This window comes from Leptinotarsa decemlineata, unplaced genomic scaffold (genome assembly GCF_025532065.1).
Source record: "Leptinotarsa decemlineata unplaced genomic scaffold, Ldec_3_MD MMD2_tig00002159_RagTag_RagTag, whole genome shotgun sequence".
NCBI classification, from domain to species: Eukaryota; Metazoa; Arthropoda; class Insecta; order Coleoptera; family Chrysomelidae; genus Leptinotarsa; species Leptinotarsa decemlineata.
The window spans coordinates 2,743,778-2,763,672 of record NW_027412574.1 but is presented as its reverse complement, the minus strand read 5'-3'; the positions used below and the strand labels follow the sequence as shown (position 1 = coordinate 2,763,672).

General features: G+C 34.5%; 1 protein-coding gene across 1 annotated transcript in view; it reads right to left on the bottom strand.

Moving 5' to 3' along the window:
* The window catches only part of AlkB (alpha-ketoglutarate-dependent dioxygenase AlkB), a 50,247-nt gene that overhangs the window by 26,143 nt on the left and 4,209 nt on the right, over positions 1–19,895 (bottom strand). The window contains exons 2-4 of the mRNA XM_074177053.1: positions 19,747–19,852; positions 15,628–15,848; positions 14,711–14,904 (exon numbers count right to left, since the gene is read on the bottom strand). Of these exons, the coding sequence (XP_074033154.1) occupies positions 14,711–14,904; positions 15,628–15,848; positions 19,747–19,852 (521 nt within the window). The remainder of the gene's footprint in view (positions 1–14,710; positions 14,905–15,627; positions 15,849–19,746; positions 19,853–19,895) is intronic.

Here is a 19,895-nt window from a genome sequence, read left to right as displayed (position 1 = left end):
ACAAAAGCACATACAAAAGTTACTATCAGGAAAGCCCTCATATGACACAGTTCTTGGAGTACACATGAACGCTGAAACGGGAAATTTACAAATGGGTGTAGCTGAAGTGGAGTTCATCGATGAGAAAATTGTGTTTAAGAAAAATGGTAAAATTATTGCCACGTATCAGGGCACTCCAAAACTATATGAATTGATATTCATGAAAGTACCGTCGGGAAATATCCCCTCTTCCGATATGACCACTTATGGTGATATACTCAAATTAACGAAAGCGGCATATAAATACAATGAGAAAAACAGGGTCTACTATCAAATAATTGGAAGAAATATCGAGAAATAATCGTACCACTATTATCCAATGGAAACCCACTGCAGAACCCCAGTAGAGAAGGTGCCGGCATACTCAAAATGCCCACTCAAAAAAAAAAATCAGAAATAAGCATATAGATTATGTTTATTGGAATAAACTCGAAGAATTGGTTGATCGCCTTCGAATACTTTGCAGTTCACGAATGGCTGGACATAGCAGGCACGATAATGAAATATTGGCCATACTTGAGGAATTACGTGAAGAATGATTAGTCTATTAACCGTAATATAATGAACACGATGTGCGAAACTGACTCAGTTACTCACAGACGATCTAACTATGCATACCACAATTGATAAATTTGGGCGTAGAAGAGGTGGTGTTAGTAAACCACTTGGATTCATTTTCACACCACATGGTGATTATGACATTCAAAATAAGTGGTTGCAGAATGTTGGTGAACCTGTAGACGGTGAAGACTCTGTCACTGAAAGATATGTTGACGATCACATTGGGGAAGCCAAAGAGTCAACCCTGAAGTATTTCCAAGAATTCATTGCGGAAGCGTTACGATACTTCAGAAAAAACATTGATTCAAAAAATACCGAACTGCAAATCATCATTGACAAAAATGCACTCATCACTTCTGCATTAGCTGATCAATTGAGTCACGTGGAAAAGCGAATTGGTGTTATAACCTAGTTGGTTGATACTTTCACTAAGAGAGTTATTGAAGTTGAACAGTCAGTCGTTAAACCTGCACGTGAACAGTAGCGAACTGAATCCTTAACTTCATCACTTCGAAGAAGTCATATGGGAGTTATATGAGCAATGCAAAATGGCAAGTTGTGAAGGAAATACATTAGCCGGCGCGTCGAAATTTTCCCTGTCGAAAGACAATAATAAAGGGATTTTATGACTTGTAGCAGATGGATTTGATGGAAATGCAACCATATGCTAAAGAAAATGACGGTCTTAGGTACATCCTCGTAGTAATAAACTGTTATTCGAAGTATGTAAGGTCAAGGCCATTGAGAAATTAAACTACTGATTCAGTTACTGCAGCTATGGCGAGTGTGTTGAAAGATGCAAAGCATCTCCCGAGAAAGTTACAATCTGATCACGGTACCGAGTTTTATAATTCAAAGTTTTCATCGCTAATAAGTGGCACCGTGAACTAACTTAAGGCTAGTTCATGTTGGAACGAACATCGCATAAAAAGTGCGATTTAAAACGGCATCGTGTTTATCGTAAAAAAGTTGAAAAAATTGAACTTTTTTGCGATTTCCGCAAGATTTTATACGTCAACATACAATGAGGTTATATTGCTTTTACTCTCGTTTTTTAAGCCCATACATCGAAATTGAATCCGAAATGGACGAATGTGTCAGGTTGTTCAAATTATATCAACTTTACCGTAAAAAGCTTCATTGAGAAAACCCCGTCTTTATAGTGGAAAATATTTTCAAAAATAGAAGAAAATATGGAGAATATCACAATCTTGTGGCTGAAATAAATGAGAATTAGTGATCCAGAGAAATATTTCATCTATTTCAGGCTCACTCTCTCATTATTCAAAAAATTATTGAATTTGGTTGGCCCCTCGTTAAAGAAAACCCATTTTGCAAAAAACCCCTCGCCCCTGCAGGCAGTAACGTTAAGATAAGTGGTTTGAAGACACGCTTCTATTAAACAAAACTTGAGAAAGTTGTTAGTCCTATATTCTGATATGATGGGGTCTAGTCTTAAAAGTCGTAATTCGTATGAGTCGTATGTCATCATTCAGGTTCATTTAATAAAATTTTAAATTCAACAATGAAATCCCTAAATATTGCCCGCTTCAACATGAACAGGGTATTTTGACAATTGAGGCAAATTTACGGAACCGCAAAAATATTATCGCAATCGTTCTAATATGAACTCGCCTTTATGCGCTCGAAGATGTGAACGGACAGCCGATTAAAGGTTCCTTCTATGGGACGGAATTGTGTGACAGAACGATCGATGGTGGTATCCAAAAGTAATGTTGGTGCTGTTTCCGATTTTACTCGATAGGGAACAATAACGGTGGCTGGTATTAACATGTAAACACCCATGATATGGTATCTATGATGCAAATGGGTCAGTATTGGTGTGAGGCATGTGAAACATCGCTCACAAATTTCACAAGAGTGTCAACTTACATAATATGCAATAATGTCAAATCTGTGACACACTAACCGTGAGCCTTCTGGTCAAAAAAAACCAGCCCTTTTCAGGGCTACAGTATTCATACAAACAGTAGTAATAGTAGTAGTACACCTGGAAATATCGTCTCGCGGCATCAGACTTTTCTTCTCAGGTTTTTCATATGAATGGAAGTTGGAAAATTTCCACGTAGTAGTAGCATATGAAACTGGTTTACAGTTAAAAATATACATTTTTATTGAATAACTAGTCTATTTTCGATTTTACACCAAAAATAGTTACAACAAAAGTTGTATAAATTTGAATTTTCAACTATTTTGGTTTCCATAAATTTTTTCACAGAATAGATATTTTTCGAGAAAGGGGGGATTGTCAAGTCTCATCTCGAATATTGCTTAGACATTCCGAGTATTCAAATTTCGATTAGATTTTGTACCTAAGATTGTTATCCCTCAAAATCCTTAAAGACTTATAAATAGTCAGCTCACCTTTTTGAACTGTAATCCATCACAAATCTCATGAAATATTTGAAATTAGTAGAATTGTTAAATTGCCCTATTGTATTTGCCCTCTAGGGTTTACCTAAGATTGCCCGACAGATTCAGTCTGGTTCTGTACTATTTCTTTTCATGTATTGACTCTATTAAACATTAATAGACTTTACAATCGGCTTCAGTAGCAAATACTTTCATGAATATTTACTTTGAGCTGTAGGAACTCAAGGTTGGTATTTGTGAATCTCCTCATCTATTGGGTGGGCCTGTCAGATATCTGACCAATGACGTTCTTTCATCCCCCAATTGTTCTCCCGCCATACTAAGTTTCCCAAATCATCAGGTGGATATTGTAGTTTTAGAAAATGTGTAAGTATAAGTCAAAACTTTGTATCGAACAGTCGCAATATACATTTATCTGTGCTATCTTCGCATTACTTTTAATTTAACACAAGACTTAGTGCAAGCCTTGTGTGTTACTCGAATATGGACGATAAAACAATCGTACGTCAAAACAGGGGTGATATCTTATAATTGTATTATCAGGTTTTTTTCGAATTTGCACGGAACATAGTTACTACAATGAAATTTTTTCTACAATTTAGAATGAATATCAACTACACCCTGCATCAAATTTCATGATCCGCGTAACAAATTCCGCGTCCGCCATTGAAATAATGATGCAGGTCCAACCGCGAATCAGCGATGTATGAATTGATTTACGGATTCGCCACCACTGTCGTGTACCCGCGGCCATTTCCACGGATCCGCGTTTCTTTCGGCGGAATATTTTAATTCGCGGTCGCGAATTGATTCAATTCGCAGATCAACCACTAGGTTGTAAGCGCCTTAGAAGTTGGGGATATAAAGATTACTATTAACTTCAGATCACTACGCAGATTCTATCATCACACATTAGTATTATCACTCTCAGATATCATCCGTCACATATATATGAAATAAAATACACTTTAATTACGAGTCTATCTTCTCTATGGACCATCATCAATTGGTTCTCTTTGCATAAAACTCAGGAAGAAAAGTTTACATTGATGAGCTAACCGCATAAATTGAGAGGTGAATACCTAATAAGAGTGTTTTTGTTTTTTATTCAATCAAATTTACTTTCATTTCATTTCAAACGCACCAATTTGTAGTTATGTCAGCATAGCAGTTGAAAAAAAGCAGGAACAGAATTTTTTTGTCAGAATTAATTTTTTTTAATTAGAAAAAAAATCCAACAAACTAATTGTTATTGTTTTCATTATTTTTCAAATACAGATATAACATTTCGAACTTAGTTTTGTACTATAAATATAATTTATTCTAGACGCTAAATATGACTAGAACATGACTGGATTGATAGTATAAATACTGCCACAACCTGTGTACAGCAACCAGAGTATATATTTTTAAATACTGCAAAATATTTACAACAATCTTTAACAAGCTTTAGTAAGTATACTTTGAAAGAATGATCGATTATTCAATGAGGATAGGAAGGCCGTCGTCTGGGTAATTGTAAAATAGTTCGGGAATGATGGGATGTAGGGAGGAGTAGACACTGCCCCAACCGTGCAGTGCCTTGTGTACACCAACCAACAATATGTGTACTCCTAGGAAAGGATCAGGAATATGATTATTCTATGGGGATAGGAGATGGTGGTGGACTATCCTCGATGAGGATTGGTGGGTCAGGAAAATCTTCATCGTTGGAATCATCATCATTCGTCTACTTGGGAAATAGGTCCCATATCACTGCCACGCAGTGCCGTATACACAAAGCAACCAACTCATATGTAATCCATAAAAAAAGGATCTAGGATAAATGAAGGTTATGTTACAACGTCGTCAACTCCCTTCCTGATCTGATCCTTGAGAGCCTTCACACGGTCGCTCATTTCGTCGACCTCCAAGGGATATCGATTTGTTAAATCACCCTCAACACGGTACTCCTCTTCCACTCCATTGATGCTGATTTCCACCTCAGACAATTCGGTCAACAAACGCCGTTTCCGTTCGACTACCTGCGCCTGTAGAACTTCAAATCGTCGCTTACGTGCTGCAATTTCCGCCAATTTTTCGTCGCTGTCCCGGATCGTTACCAGCTTTGGCTTCCTCTCATGGCATATTCTGCTGAGTTCAAGCACGTCCTAGACTAAGCTGTAACTCCTCTGCGACGATGGTAACTCCACCTCGATGCCAGAGGATTGGGCAGAAATTACCTCTTGAACATTTGGCGCAGGCATCGGTGGCGGAGGTGCTATGGAGCTGGCTAGTGGTTGATCATATGGCTTGGCTGTGGTATCCAAAGACAACGTGGTGGCTGGCTCAATGTTGCACGCAACAGTTGACATCTGCGGCACCGTCGGTGGCTGCTTTTTCGTCTTGGCCGCTTTAGCCTTCGAGATAGTGGTATCCGACGTAGAAAGGGCCCGTCAGAGGGTCGAGATCATTGGCGGCCGTCGATAAGGGCTACTCTCATCCCACCTCTTCATGTACTTCTGCAGCTTCGACTGCTTTGGCTTCACCGACGGCTCCACTTGTTTTGACTTAGCGGCGGGCCTCCTCTTCTTAGCCGGTTCGGGAGCAGCAAACTCATCAACACTATCGCTTGCTGCCGCTCTCTTGCTGACACTCTTCGCACCTTTGGTGGTGCTCTTCGTTTCAGAAGAAGGGGTAGTCGAACGAACATTCTTCTTCCAGCTGCATCCGGGTCTTGTAGCCGTCACCAAAACAGCTTCTTCAGGAAGGGGGCTAAGTAGAGGTCCAACTTGGAATACCGTTAGGAAGTCTACGATATCCTCTGGTAGCCGTGATCGCTGCACCACCAAGTCCTGCAGGATGTTAACCTTACCCTCCACGGATTTACCGGCGTCAATGAAAGAAGACATACTCCACACTAGAAATTCACAAAATAATTAGAATAAAGCATAATAATTAACATTACTTATATACTAACAGTTTTGCTTCGAAGAAGATGAAGACAGATAGCCAACTAAATTCGGTAGATATTCGAAGCCTAGAAGAAGCAGTTCAAATGATGATAGCTCCCGAGCAGTCTCACTTCTGTTACCTAAGCCACTTCTCCTCAACCCCCTCCACTTACCACCTCCACTTTACCTGATGCGGGGATTAAATACTGAGTCTGACAACACTGTTATATTATATTCTCGCAGATTATGCGGATAGCTTAATATTATCGTTTCTAATATTATGCAATATGGTTTATACCTCTTCAATACTTTGTGGTGGAATTGAAATTAAACAAGATGTACTACTGATATATTTTATTTCATAATATATATCACGATTGATATTTACAGTGGGAATGTCGAAACGTCGAACACGAAACTCCAGAAGCGGTTCAACCCGAACTCAAGGACAATATATATATATATATATATATATATATATATATATATCGTAGACTTCTTGAAAATTTTAATAAATTGACAAGTTGTGTTTCTAACCTAAGATCACCACGTTTATTCTCAAATCATTTTTTTTATGATTATTCCTTATTTAACGCATATATATTGTAGCTTTCATTTTAATTCATATGTCTTGTATATGTATGGTTGTTATTTGTTTTTATCATGATTACAACGTTCATATTTTAATTTTAACTCTAACTCAATTGCGACCAATCTCACTAACATTGTAAGTATTCAGTTATCAACTTGATTTCTGTATCAATTCAAAGTCTATCATCTTAGCTCCCTGATGATGACAATAACCATTGTCGAAATATTGGAAATATAATGTTATAAGAGTACACTTGCGCGTCGCTGCTATCCCAAATAACTCCAAGGATTTGTCCGTGACTAGTCAGCAAAGACTACCTCCCTCCTTCCTCTCTCTCTCTCTATATATATAAATATATATATATATATATATATATATATATATATATATATATATATATATATATACAGTGTGACCCATTTAAAATGGAACCACCCCTGTAGAATGTGCATTTTTCAATCAATCTCATTTTTTTTTTATTGAAATATTAAGCATGAAAAACTGTATCTTGACACTAACTTTCACAATTTTAGTTTCATTTCCAAGGCACTCCAGGGTTTTTTTGTTTGTCAAAAACGGCAAAAGTTTATTAGGCAATTTTTGTTTTCAAATTTGACTACACCACTGGATTCGTAGTCGTTATAAATCAAAACTGTCAAATTTTCATTAAAAAATATTTGTTAACAACGAAGTTACAACAACTTCAATTTTGGAAACAAAGTATTTGTTTGTAATTTTTATTCAGATTATAGACATATTTGAGATCTGACAACACTGTCATCATCAAGTAGAACACCAGTGAATTTGTACAGTGAAAATCCGAAGTCAACAGCTCAATGCGTTCTACAGTTATAACTCCTGAAAATATGGTAATGTGAGAGATTTGTGGTGCAAGCGTTTTGTAATAAAAATCTGACTACGCCACTGGATTTGTGGATAATATTCCCTTAAAATCATTCATTTGAGTGTAGGTTACGAGAAGTGTATTCTAGAATAGCAGAAAATTAAAAATTCATTTTCAAGTTATGCAGTACTTAGTACATTCTTCCGCATAGCCGCTAAAATCAAATTGATTTAAAGCATGGAAATCATTTATTCAATAATAAAACAGAGAGCAGAACAAAAATTGTTCCCTGTAAATTCTTCATAACTCAGCTAAAACAATCTTTTAGAGGAGATATCAATAATTTGAGGAAGCTGAACTCATTATGCAAAGGTTTTATAATAACTCAACAGTAGGCTGTGATTTTGACAGTTAATCATAAATAAAATAATAGTTGTTAGTTACGTGCATTTAATAATGGCTTTGCAATTATCATTAGAAGAAAGAATTGAAATTGTGAGAATTTCTGGGGCCAATTATCATAGTGAAAAAGAAGCAGCTAGGATATTTAATCACAGACATCCAAATCGACTTCCCATTGACAGAAGCACCGTCAGTAAAATTAACAAAACATTTAAAGAAACCGGTGCAGTCAGCAAACATATTTTAAAAAATAATCACCGAAGAAGAAATTTAAACGAAGGTGCTGTTTTAGATTATTTTAGAAACCACCCAAACAGAAGTTTACGAGTCGCCAGTTTGGATTTAAACTTACCGAGAGAGACTATTCGACGATGTCTTAAACAAAACAAAATGAGAGCATTTAAAAATTTCTTCACTCTTTAAAGGCAGGTGATGAAGTGAAACGTATGGAATTTTGTTTGTGGGCACAAGGCGAGTACCTGAATACAAGAAATTTTTCAAACTGCATAATGTTTAGTGATGAAGCTTCTTTCAGCACCAATGGGGTAGTTTCATCGCAAAATGCTCGGTATTGGGCTACGGAAAATCCGCACTGGATCATAAATTGTAAAAGTCAATATTCCGAAAAAGTTAACGTTTGGTGTGGTATAGTACAAAATAGAATAATAGGTCCATATTTTTTTGATGGAAACATAAACGGGCAAATTTTTTTGGAATTTCTAAATAACCAATTATCGGACGAAATAGATGAAATGCCTCTTGCGGAACAAGTAAATTTATATTTTCAGCTCGACGGCTGTTCCGTGCACAATTCGAGGATTGTTAAAGAGTGGCTAAATAACCAGTTTCCAAATCATTGGATAGGACGAGGTAGTGACTTAATTGAATGGCCACCTAGATCGCCTGATCTAACAATATTAGACTTTTTTCTGTGGGGTATTCTGACACAAAAAGTATACAGAACAAGACCAACGAATCGAGCTGAACTCATGCAAAGGATACGACAAGCTTGTGCCGAAATTACAGTTCAACAAATGAGAAATAGTGTAAACAATATTCGGAAGAGATACGATAAATGTATTGAACTTAATGGAGGTTTGCTAGAAGCCACAAAAATTTGAATGTTTAGTTTTGAATCAATGTTTATTTTAGAATCAGTTTTTTCTTAATGGCAATTAATTGTTGAATAAATACTTTGAAACTTGTTTGTATACATTTTGTTTTCATCAGCTATAGAAGAAGGTAGAGTAAGTTCAGAATCTCATAAAATGTGATTTTCCAGGTGCGCTGTTACAAAAGTACTATTATTTATTATTGGATTTATTATTGGGAAACTTCCAAAAAGCTTACAAGTATGACCATTAATACTTCAAGATTCTATCAAGATTTGGTAAAAGCGCAATTGGGAGATCCCATGACATGAGATTCTGAACTTCGTCTACTACTGCGTAACTTGAAAATGAACTTTTAATTTTCTGTTATTCAATTATTCAATTTTTATTTTAATTTTCACTTCTCGTAACCTACACTCAAATGAATGATTTTAAGGGAATATTATCCACAAATCCAGTGGCGTAGTCAGATTTTTATTACAAAACGCTTGCACCACAAATCTCTCACATTACCATATTTTCAGGAGTTATAACTGTAGCTGTTGACTTCGGATTTTCACTGTACAAATTCACTGGTGTTCTACTTGGTGATGACAGTGTTGTCAGATCTCAAATATGTCTATAATCTGAATAAAAATTACAAACAAATACTTTGTTTCCAAAATTGAAGTTGTTGTAACTTCGTTGTTAACAAATATTTTTTAATGAAAATTTGACAGTTTTGATTTATAACGACTACGAATCCAGTGGTGTAGTCAAATTTGAAAACAAAAATTGCCTAATAAACTTTTGCCGTTTTTGACAAACAAAAAAAACCATAGAGTGCCTTGGAAATGAAACTAAAATTGTGAAAGTTAGTGTCAAGATACAGTTTTTCATGCTTAATATTTCAATAAAAAAAAAATGAGATTGATTGAAAAATGCACATTCTACAGGGGTGGTTCCATTTTAAATGGGTCACACTGTATATATATATATATATATATATATATATATATATATATATATATATATATATATATTATATATATATATATATATATATATATATATATATATATAGAGAGAGAGAGAGAGAGAGGAAGGAGGGAGGTAGTCTTTGCTGACTAGTTACGGACAAATCCTTGGAGTTATTTGGGATAGCAGCGACGCGCAAGTGTACTCTTATAACATTATATTTCCAATATTTCGACAATGGTTATTGTCATCATCAGGGAGCTAAGATGATAGACTTTGAATTGATACAGAAATCAAGTTAATAACTGAATACTTACAATGTTAGTGAGATTGGTCGCAATTGAGTTAGAGTTAAAATTAAAATATGAACGTTGTAATCATGATAAAAACAAATAACAACCATACATATACAAGACATATGAATTAAAATGAAAGCTACAATATATATGCGTTAAATAAGGAATAATCATAAAAAAAATGATTTGAGAATAAACGTGGTGATCTTAGGTTAGAAACACAACTTGTCAATTTATTAAAATTTTCAAGAAGTCTACTTCTTCTTATCAAAAAATAAATAGATAAGTACTACTATTCTGATCATTCCCAAATTGATTTCAATTCAAGAGCCACCGGTGGACAGCTGTTTCAGCCTATTGGGCATCGTCAGTACCAGGCAGGCGGTCCTCGATTGAAGACAAAATGCGAATAACCAAGAAAAGTACTTGATGAAAATAACTGCCTAGACGCAAACGAGACATAATTGGAACCACCTATTGATGTAGGTATAGATTTATCACATTGAACTAACTAATCATCTGATTGTTCCTCCAATAATCTTATGAGTTGATCCAATTTTTCATCAGAGTCCACCTTATGATTAGGCACAGTTTTGAGGGCGTCCAAAAGGAATTTCAAATTTACCTCAGGGCTGGTTTGGTAGAACTCAATATCCTTATGTCCCCACGGTAATGTTTTTGTGGTATTGGTGATGATGAATCGCTTATCATCCTTGTATGATAAGCAACTTTATTACACATTAGAGTATAGTCATCGTTTAACTCATTTCGAAAAGTGCGTATCTTACGCAATATGGCACCACCCGAATCGACTATTTTCCTATAATCATAAAGTTACATTTGATTTTATATCACCGACTTTTTTATTCCTTTTGCCTTCTTCAATTCATCACTAACGGATTTGACATGATAGGCTTTTGCGCCGGTACCATAAAAACTGATAATTGGATCATTACGAAATTCGTCTTTCATCTTTCCCAATATTGGCTCAGTTATAGGCAAAACAAACTGATTTCCAACTTTGTAGTTAGATGTATCCAATTTCTCCACATTTTCCCTTATGAAATCATAAAAGTTCTCCATAAAAACTTTGAGAATGAGAGAGTCGGTATCGGTGTAAAGGAGAGAAGCATTTGGCCCATAATGTTTTTTATGAATTTATAAAAAAACTCGTACATAAATGTTTTAGATGAATCAAGAATACTGAATACAAGATATAGGAATTTATTGTAATTTATTTTCACTTTACCCATATGAATACCGACAAAGTCCTCTGAAATAATTGAAAGTGTTTTAAATCGCATCGTGGAGTTCTTCAGGGTAATGGACATCTACTTCCAAAACATAACCCTTAGGACTATCGTCTGCAACACCCATAACATCTAGTTGAAGAATTTCTTGTTCGTATAACCATGAAAACCCACCTGTCGGTAATGGTTGGGACATACTGTGACCATATATTATAATAATAATAATAATAATATTTATTTGTAGTTCCATATAAATACGATAAATATACAATCAATAAAAATGATTAAAAAAAACTACAAATAAGGCTACAAACAACATGTACCGGGAGGGTACTGTTGACCTTAGTTCTAGCCTTGAAGAAAAGAAAGCTAAACGAGAGAAAAAACTATGAAAAAAGAAGAGAGAAAAAAAAGAGGAAGGAGAGAGGGAAGAGAGAGAGAGAGAGAGAGAGAGAGAGGGAAAACATGTCAAATTTATTACTGAAAATTTTTCAGAAGTATAAAATCTATGAAATCAATGGCTTTATGATTGAGCGGCGATGAGATATTTTTTGTAACAGCACTTAAATGAAGAAACTTTACTAACTTTATATTTTTGTGGAATATTATTATACAAACTATATATATATTATAACTGAAGGATCGTCGATATAGAGTGGTTCGATGGGGCGGCGGAGAAAGTAACCCTTTAAACCTCAAATTTAGAGTGTGTACATCGCTACAAAATCTCATTTTGTTATACAAAAATGATGGACATTTGTTAATCAATATTTTATGAAAGAGGGTAGCCGAGTGTAAAACACGTGTATTTTCCATAGTCAACCAATTAGTTTCCTTAAGTTTATATGAAATTCTGTAATATTTTCTAATACCATATATATACCTAAGACATGATTTTTGAACTCTCTCAATTCTTAAAATATCGTTTTTATCCAGGCATGAACCATACACAACATCACAATATGCAAAATGACTCAACACAAGAGCATTTGTTAATTTTATTTTCAAACTTGAGGATAAAGCATTTTCAAACTCATGTAACTTCTTTGAACACATTTTGTGACATGTTTTGTAAACCTTAAATTCACGTCCATTTCGATACCTAAATTTTTTGACACGTTCGTGGGGCATATTACTGTATCACCAATAACAATAATCAAGCTACGATTAGTACCAAAAACAAGCAGATTAGTTTTGTTTGAATTAATTTTAAGGTTATGAGCTTCAGATGCTTAAATAAGACGGGCTAAATCTTCATTCAATTTTTGATTAGCAGTAGCAACGTCATTAGGGTTAAATGATAGATATAGTTGAGTATCATCCGCATACATATGTGAATTACAATGTCTTAAAACAGAAACTAGATCACAAGTGTATATGCAAAATAATAAGGGTCCAAGTATCGATCCCTGAGGCACTCCAAATTTAATAAATTCACTGCTTGATTTTCCCTTCGAAGTTCCCGATGAAGTTCAAAATTGCAAATAAAATTGAATAACTAATAGTATCAAAAGCTTTGGAGAAGTCTATAAGTATCAAAGCAGTCGTGTTACCTTTGTCTGCAGCTTCGAAAATATCATCAGTTATTTTCAAGAGAGCAGTTGTACAGCTGTGTTCTTTACGAAATCCTGACTAGTTGACTGGTAAAATATTAAAGGAATTTAAAAAGCATTTGATTTGAAAACTCATTATTTTTTCCAATACTTTTGAACAAGTAGGTAGCAGACTAATGGGGCGCAGATCGTTAAGAGTATTTGGATTAGATATTTTAGGAAGAGCCAGTATTTTAGAAATCTTCCACATTTCAGAAAATATATTATTTTGCAAACATGAATTTATTATATTAGTGACAGATGGTAGTATTATAGGACAGCAAAGAAGTATCATATCTATATTAATTTCATCTGAACCTATGGCTCTTGTTTTTATTTCTAAAATACATTTGTAAACAATATTTTCTGTTACCGGCTCAAAGCGAAATTTGTCAGTAGACATATTATTTTTTGAATGACTGTTATAATAATTCAATAACTCATTACTAGGTACAAAATGTTGGTCGGAATTACTCAAAAAACATTTATTGATTTTAATAGAATCATTAAGTCTTTCAGGCAAGTTATTTTTTTTACGAGAATATATGTCAAGATTTTTAAGTTTATTTTTATTTATTTTTACTATTATGGTTACCACTTATAACCTGATTAAGATATGCTTTTTTCTCATTTCTTATCATAATATTGGTTTGGTTTCTTAGCATTTTATAATAGTTCCAATCAGTAACGTTCTTAGTTTTTTTGAATTTTTTAAGAGCTTTATCCCTTAGACCTATTATAAGTTTCACATTATCAGTGAGCCACGGTTGTTGAAGCTTTCTCACTTTTACTTTTTTTACTGGCGCAACAGTATCAAATATGAGAAGCATCAAATCAGTAAAATATTTAACCTTGTCATTAACATCCTGGAAAAACAAAATGTCATCAAAGGGTGATAGTAACAGCAGCTGCAGTTCGTAACGTCCCAATAAGTGATGAATGATGATGCTTCATTTTCATCATAAAGTGGGAGAGGGAAGGAGGATACATAAGCGACCGTAAATTGACTTCAGCAAAGGCAGATAATATTGCAGAAGGTCACTCAAAGTCAAACTGAAAACACACTCCAAAAGTCTCTTCGTCCATGCGGCTGAAGGACGTTCAAAATCGAATCTTCGAAATAGCAGTGTGGATCAATGAAGATCGTTCAAGGTCAAACTTAAAACACTACCTCAAAGTTGCCTTGCTTTCGTCGTGTGATGTAGGTAATAGTCGTTCAAGGGCAAACTGAAAACAATCGTTCAAAGTCATCTACGCAACAAGAAAGCCACGTAACTGGCTTGAGTTCATTCGAGGTCAACGTCACCTTGTCGAAAATATGGGGGTTAAACCCAAAATACCACCTCTGTCACCTTGCCTACACCGCTGTATTACGTAGGTGAAGGTCGTTCAAGGTCAAACTCAAAACACCTCCTCAAAGTCACCTTGGCTACTTCGTGTGACGTATATAGAGGTCATTTCAGGGTTAAAAGTGGTGTGGGGAGGTTCTGAAATCGGCTCAAACCAACTACTTATACATTGACGTTATCACGACGTTTTGCCTGGATCATGTGCTCTACTAGGTGGCTGAACTTGAAACTGAACTTCAAGCAGTTTATAATTATTGTTTACTAAAAATACTCGAGTCTGTTAGATTTTGAGGTTATGAAATTTGTGAGTAGGTATCTTTTCACGCAGTATAAGTTACCGTAAATAATATAGTCAACAAATAATTGTACCTTCTAAGATTTATACATACCTTAAAGAAAATAACGGAGCATTCAAATTATTTTCAGAATGATCAGTGTGGCCAGATAGTGTGGAATTCATTTGATAGTAGTTCACAATAGCAGCTTCAGCTACGAAGTCTGTATATCCCAATTGATTTGCAATGTATTCAATCATCTTCTTCAACTCTTCGGGAAATTGCTCTCTTTCTGCTTCATTATAGTGCTTAAAATAAAATAAAGATATAGCTAAAGAAAAAAATTTCTATTTGTCAAAAAATAAAGATATAGCTAAAGAAAAAAATTTCTATTTGTCAAAAACCTCTTTTGATCGATTTTAAATGTTTCAGGGATAAATGAAGTTTGGAAAAACTGAAGGGTACAAAATCTACAAAAAACTACGAGACTAAGAAGAGATGTGTTCAATGTATGTGATAAAAAACAATATTTTTCAATAAATGAAATGATATATAAATATAATTTTTTAATAAAATCGGAGAAATATTTCCAATTATGGTTCAATCAGAAGAATTAGTCACCTGACTTCAAATCCATTTCAACAAAATACAAAGCATGTTCCAAGTCGGAGAAAGAAACCACATGAATCCGCGAAGAAAGAGAAATCATGGTGTGACGTTATGGATTATCTTCAAGAAAAAGGCAATTATCCTTTGTTTAAAACCGGAGCTGCAACCTTGATGCATCTAGGACGAAAAACTCAATTCTTCTTAAAATACCGGCCGTTAGCCTAAACGATTAACTACACAGTAGAAGGAACACTCGATTTCTAGGATCAGTTGAAGAAAGGGCCAAAACAACCGACCATTTGGGAGAATCAGAGGCAAAGTGGTAGAGTCCACACTCTGTTGACAAATGATATCGGACTACCATAACTAACCATAACTAATAATGTTTTCCAGAATAAGTAACAAAAGATACTGTTACAAACCTTTGTATTCCAGTTATGATGGTAACCAAGAGTTGTCCACCTAAGACTCATCAAAATATTTCGATCATGCTGTGCTATTTCCCAGAAATCTGAATTAGCAATAATCTTGTCCGAACCATCGATATTCATTTTATTAGGTTTCTTTGTATAGTCTTTCAGACATTTAACGGTCCAATATCTTTGACCAACAGAAGTAAACGGGTTTTTCACGAATATTAAGCCTGAAATTATTGATAAAAACATAAACATGCATTATATTGATATCTACAAGTATGAATTTTCATTGCATAAGGATATTCTGGTTCTAAGTCGAAACTGTAAAGCTTGTTTGTAAGATATAAAAATGAAGTTAGATTTGGTTGAATACATAACATGCATTCTATAAGGTATAGATGTTAAAAAATAATATCAATGATTCATATTATAATTCCTAATGTAGCCTATCGTTATGGAAGAATTTTTTTTTATTTTAATTTGTGTAGTACGAATTCAAAAGAAAAAGCAGAAGAAAAAGATAAAGAACCATAGAGGATAATGAAGGAAAACATAGTAATTGTAATTTTTCGTTAATAATGGAAGATAATTGTTATCATTAGGTTCTTCAACCAAATTTTCAATCTTATCCTCATATAGAGAAATATGATTAATAAATTGATGGAAGTAGCTGTGGTAGGAGATCATCATGAAAAATATGAAATAAAACTTTCTATGTTTTTTTTACCACTTGAATTTTCTAACGTTACTGCAATATCATCCTATAAGGACATTTTCAAACTGATACAATAAACTAAAAATAATTGAATAATGTTAGCCCTTATATATCTAAAAACCACTGTAGGTAATAACAAAGGTACTTGACTCAATTGAGTACGTGAATTTTTGTTTATCTGTGACAATATAGGTACACTAATTTGAAAACTGGTGAGTAAACTAGATCGATTTGATCATTCAGCAGGTTACATTCACAATGCTTATGCTTATGAATTTCCAAGGATTTCAAATAATTGAGTTTTCACTTGCTCGGATAGTACAAAATTTCCGTACGGTTTAGAATCTGGAACTTATTTTTCTGAAAAAACACGCAATTGTCTTTTCAGAAAAAGCAATGTGGAAGTGGCATTCAGACCACATGCCAGGTTATCCAATTTCCTTTTCAATGACAAAGATAAAGTGGACAAGATGGAGAAATCTGGAGTTTTATAAGCTTAAATGTCCGGAGTGTAATGGTGTTTATGTGGGACAATGTGGCCGAAATTTCTCAAAGGGGCATGCTGAACATGAAAGGTCCTTCAGACTAGGTAAAAATGATTCGACGTTTTCAAACCATTCCTTGGAATGCAACCACAAGTTACCGAATTTAAATGATACGGAAATTTTGCACTATGCAAGCAAGGATTGGAAACTCAATTATTTGGATTCCTTTGGAAATTCATAAGCATAAGCATTGCGGATGTAACCTGGTAAATGATAAAATCAATATAGTTTTCTTACCGGTTTTCAAATTAGCATACTCACATTGTCACAGACAAATGAAATTCAGGTACTCAATCGAGTTAAGTACCTCTGTTTATCATCTATTGTGGTGTTTAGATATATAAGGGCTGATATTATCAATTATGTTTAGTTTATTGTATTAGTTTGAAAATATCCTTATCAGACAAAACTGCAGTAACGTTAGTTTTATGATAAAGCTGGATAAGCAATTTCGTGAAGTCGTGTTTTGGACTCAATATAGCTGGTTGATAACATGCATTAGAATCTTTCCTGCCACGGTTAAGGCTGAGATCGAACCCAGTGGATCAAAAACAGACATCAAAGACCTTAGAATGGTTATTTTCGTAGGAGTCATTTTGCAAATCTGGAATTTTTCAAATTTATATGAAAAGTTACCATTGTCAGAGTAACTTGCCCACATCTGTGTTCTTCTTGTATGCCAATTTAGTGAAACAGTTTTTTACACCCCCGCATAAACCAAATCATCTTTGTCGAAATGTCCATAGAATCAATACTAAGGATTGCAGTAGATCTTGTCCAGGTTAATAACACATCGTGGAGATTTGTATTGTTTGATTTGACAGCTGCATCAAACACAAGCCCGCTTTTGTTGGGCTTGTTTGGATTCTACACAGCAAAGTAGGGCAGAAACCATGTGCAAGGATTGATATGTTGTTCTTCTTCTTCAGTCAGTTTCCTAATATATCCTTTTTCTTTATAATTTTAAAATTCTAGACAATATTGTCTGGCAAAATTATCGTTTAGACGGCATTTCTTTTCTACACATTTCAGTCTTTGAAAGGCTTGAAGTTTACTTTCTGGTAAGATTACATCATCTTTTTTCCATAATATTCTAATTTCGTTATTGCATCCGTTGTATTTGATTTTATTATTCATCAAATTTAAGATACTTGAAATTTCCTGGGAGAATTGATCGGTTGTTATCAGAGTGCCAAAAGTTTCTGTCGGGTATGATTTAGTGAATAATTCTTGAAGTTCTTCATCGAATGTTTGTTTCTCGTAAATGTGCAAGATGTAAGCTTTAAAGACATTTTCCTCGTTAATAGGGCTTGGTCCGTGTAAAGACCAACCCAATATACTAGCAACTGGAAGATGTTCCGAGCAACTCCGTGTCAGTCTGGTAATTATCAAATGAATATTATCTTGGCCAATGAGCATTATAGCTCATTTACATGAGCATTACATGCCATTTATCGGAAGACCTTGTAGATGCGAGCATTTCTTCCAATCTGCAAACTTGACGTTTTGGTCTAGAACGGACATGTTGGGGACAGTTTGCACACCTTTCAAAATGAAATTTTTGTTGCTGTCCTCTATTTCGGATACTTTTACGTTTAACCGCATGGAATCTTTTTACATAGTCACATTTTCACTTGTCCACTGAAGACAGAGGGACTCTTTAACACCAGTTAGTCCAAGTTTTTTGGCGATTCCTGAATATATTAATGTTACTCTCAGAGCTTCACCACACAGTTTCAAAACAGGTACATTGCCCCTTGGTCCATATAATTTTATGTGAATTACTCTTAATTGGACCGGCTCGTTTTGCCCGGCTCAGGGCAAAACGATTTTCGACAAATTCCATCTGAGAAGAGACGGTGAAACGAATGAAATATCGAAATTCACACTTCGACTTCCTCAGACTATTCAGACCACTCTGATAATTTGGTTGTTCTGATTATTGGAGTCCAAATCATTGTCCGTTCAGTTTCTCAACTTTTGAAATTTTTTACTTTTGCTTTCACTTCGAATTTCCTTTTCGTGAAGTCAAAATTTTGATATTAACTCGCTTTTCTATGTTGTTTGCTAGCTAGACATTTTTCACACTTGAAATGTTCAGTATGATCGACATATTTTATGCCTTTCTCTTTTAGTTTGTCTTTAATGTAGTTCACATTTTGATGTGCAAACCTATTGTGCCAGTATGTTAAATTTTCGACATTTTCAATAAAATGTAATACATTAACCTAACTTAATGAATCCATTAGCATTGTGTGATTCTGATCGGTCTTATTTTAACTGTCATTCAATGTAGTGTGTTTCTCAACATTACCACAGGTTTCAGTTTAACCTGTGAAAACCATTGAGTTTATTATATCTTATTTATTTATTCATTCACAGCTTTGGCAACTCAGCAGAACAAAAGTTCCAATTATAGAGCCGCACAGAAATTACAAGATTCATCATTACATTCAAAGAGTTGAGCTAGATCAAACTAAAGATAATTATTTACAAATAGTAATAAAAATACAGTTCCCCTTCCTAGTGCATAGTATGTTTCTACAAGAAAATCTTACTTTTAAGAGGGGTAAGTGAAATAGGTCAACAGAGGAAAAAGTGGAATTGTATATTTGTTGTATATGTAATATTGGAGCGTTCAAGAAATAATTACTACTTGCTGGAGACAACTTGAATAAATCACCATTGCCCTCAATCCGAGAACCTTCTCTTCTCCTACTACCATGCATAAGTTCAAAACCTTCTTTTTATTTACACATAATTAATATACTTCTTTTTCATATGGGTGGGAAGAAACAATGTTTCAACTAAAATGTCATATTGATTCATTGCAACATTGTGATCATTTCAAATTAGATGACATACCTGGATGGTTCACAATTTGGAATATTTCCCATTCTCCAGGTGGTTTCAATCCCAATAAATGACAGTATTCTTTGGAATCAATGAAACATCGTTCAATTTTTGAGTCCTGAAAATATAAACGACAACATTTTTAGTTTTAATTAGGTAAA